Here is a 1969-nt window from a genome sequence, read left to right as displayed (position 1 = left end):
TTTTATAAAGATAATAATTAAGTATTCTGTTAGAATTTAATGTTTATACTAATTATATTTTAGATTTTTTATGAGGTATTTATCATGTATTTGATTGTGTTTATCTGCAGTTAGTTACACGAATTCAAATATGAGATGAAATCGTTTAGGGATAAACGAGTTTAAGAGTTTTTAAGAGTTTTAAGAGTTTTTAAGAGTTTTTAAAAGTTTTAACCAAATGTTTTATAAGATAGTATAGATATGAATAAATCTCTATTTATTATTTAAAAAGTGGAATTTATTGGATAGATTAATTATTTTTAGGGAAATCAATTTCTAAATTTTGTATTTAGTGGATAGATTAATTATTCAAAAATGTTCCTCAACTTATGGAGGAGTCAAAGCAAAAAAATCAACTGACAAACTCAATTTAGAGCATACAATAGGGATGTTTACGGGTTGGGTCGATCGGGTTGAAAATATTTGAATAACCCAATGTTTGCAGTTTGAAAAATCTTAACCCAACTCAACCCAACCCAACCCAACCCGGTGTTGATCAGGTTGATAGTTTGATATATTAGTATATTCTTCTAACTTTGAATATGTTATTTTTCTACTCATAATTTTTTTTATTATCAACCATTTGATACAACTAATCCATACTTTTTATGTATAATTTCATTTTCATCATCAACCATTTGATACAACTTATCCATACTTCTTACGTATATACCACATTCAATTAATTTTCTCAATTTACAAATATATGTTCACAGTTACAGAACATATATATGAATGAGTTATAAAGAGATGTAAATAGACTGAAAATATGTGTATATAAAGAGCGTACGCGATAATGTAATTGTGTAATGTATATATTAATAAAAATTCAACAATCATATTAAATTCAAGAAAAAAAAATATCCGAATTCATCACATTGAATTTGGTTCAAATAAAAGTAACTCAATATCAACTCAATACCTACAATTTAAAAAATTTACAAACTTAATTAAAGATGAGGAAGGAGGTTAGGTTTGGTTGGATTTATCTGTCTTATTGTGTGGCGGTCCACCAGTTTTCTTCCCCAAAATAAGTAGCACGTCGCAAGTGGGCCCACTTTTCTTCCCTATAATAGAATCCACCATGATCTCGTCTCTCACGAATCATCATATCCCCACTTCCTCAAACTCCAAAACCTTCCCAAAAACCCTAAAAAATGTTGATGGCAATCATCTTCTACATCTGCTTACTCCTCCCCGTTCTTCGAATCAAGTCCGATTTGCTCAATCTCCTCAAGGATTCCGTCTCCGATTTGCTTGGATACGGTGGCGTTAATCCTCGCCTCCACGAAGAAGATGTATGTCTGGTGGATCTTCCAATTATCCGATTCGACGATCTGCAGAACCGACGTCATAGATCTGTAGATCGGATGTGTTTCATCTGCTCCGCTGATTACCACAAGGAGGATGTGCTTTGTCAGCTAAGTCGGTGCGGTCACGTCTTCCATTCCGACTGCGTCGGAAAATTGCTTCACCGGAGACAGACTTCTTGTCCGTTTTGTCATTCGCCGGTCTTCTCCGGAATTCCGAAGGTGGCGTGTTAAGAGTTTCTGAACGCGCCACCGTTAAGTACGGTAGGCTTTTCTAGGGTTTTCGTTCGATTTTTAGATGAACTTCTTACGAGGCTAATCCTCAATGATGTGCCTAAAAGATGGCTACAGGTTTTGATGCAAATATATGATTCTGAAATCTGCTAATTTGGTTGGACCTTTACTTTTTACCTTTCACATATTTTATAATCGGTTTGGATTCTGGTAAGAAAGAGAGTTACATTGAAAAAATCATGTATCTAAGGGCAACTCCAACCATTACACTTACAAAACACCAAATCTGGTTAGTCCATAAATAAAAAAAAAAACTCAACTCTGATCACACTCTAAAAAACACCAAATTTGTGGACCTCACATTAAAATAACCCATTCAACCCTTA

General features: G+C 33.6%; 1 protein-coding gene across 1 annotated transcript; it reads left to right on the top strand.

Annotated features, from left to right (window-relative positions):
- The first annotated feature begins 1202 nt into the window (after nt 1-1202).
- Nucleotides 1203-1583, top strand: LOC112508577 (RING-H2 finger protein ATL18-like). Its single transcript, XM_025113249.1, has one exon. The coding sequence runs from the start codon at nt 1203-1205 to the stop codon at nt 1581-1583; it is 381 nt and encodes a 126-aa protein (XP_024969017.1).
- Nucleotides 1584-1969: the final 386 nt, after the last annotated feature.

Source organism: Cynara cardunculus (assembly GCF_001531365.2).
Source record: "Cynara cardunculus var. scolymus isolate 2C chromosome LG 3, CcrdV1, whole genome shotgun sequence".
NCBI classification, from domain to species: Eukaryota; Viridiplantae; Streptophyta; class Magnoliopsida; order Asterales; family Asteraceae; genus Cynara; species Cynara cardunculus.
The sequence above is the reverse complement of the archived record's forward strand: the minus strand, read 5'-3'. Positions and strand labels throughout refer to the sequence as shown.

What these genes read in the sequence shown, in the direction of transcription:
- LOC112508577 (XM_025113249.1), top strand. Translation starts at nt 1,203, where the DNA reads ATGGCAATCATCTTCTACATCTGCTTACTCCTCCCCGTTCTTCGAATC.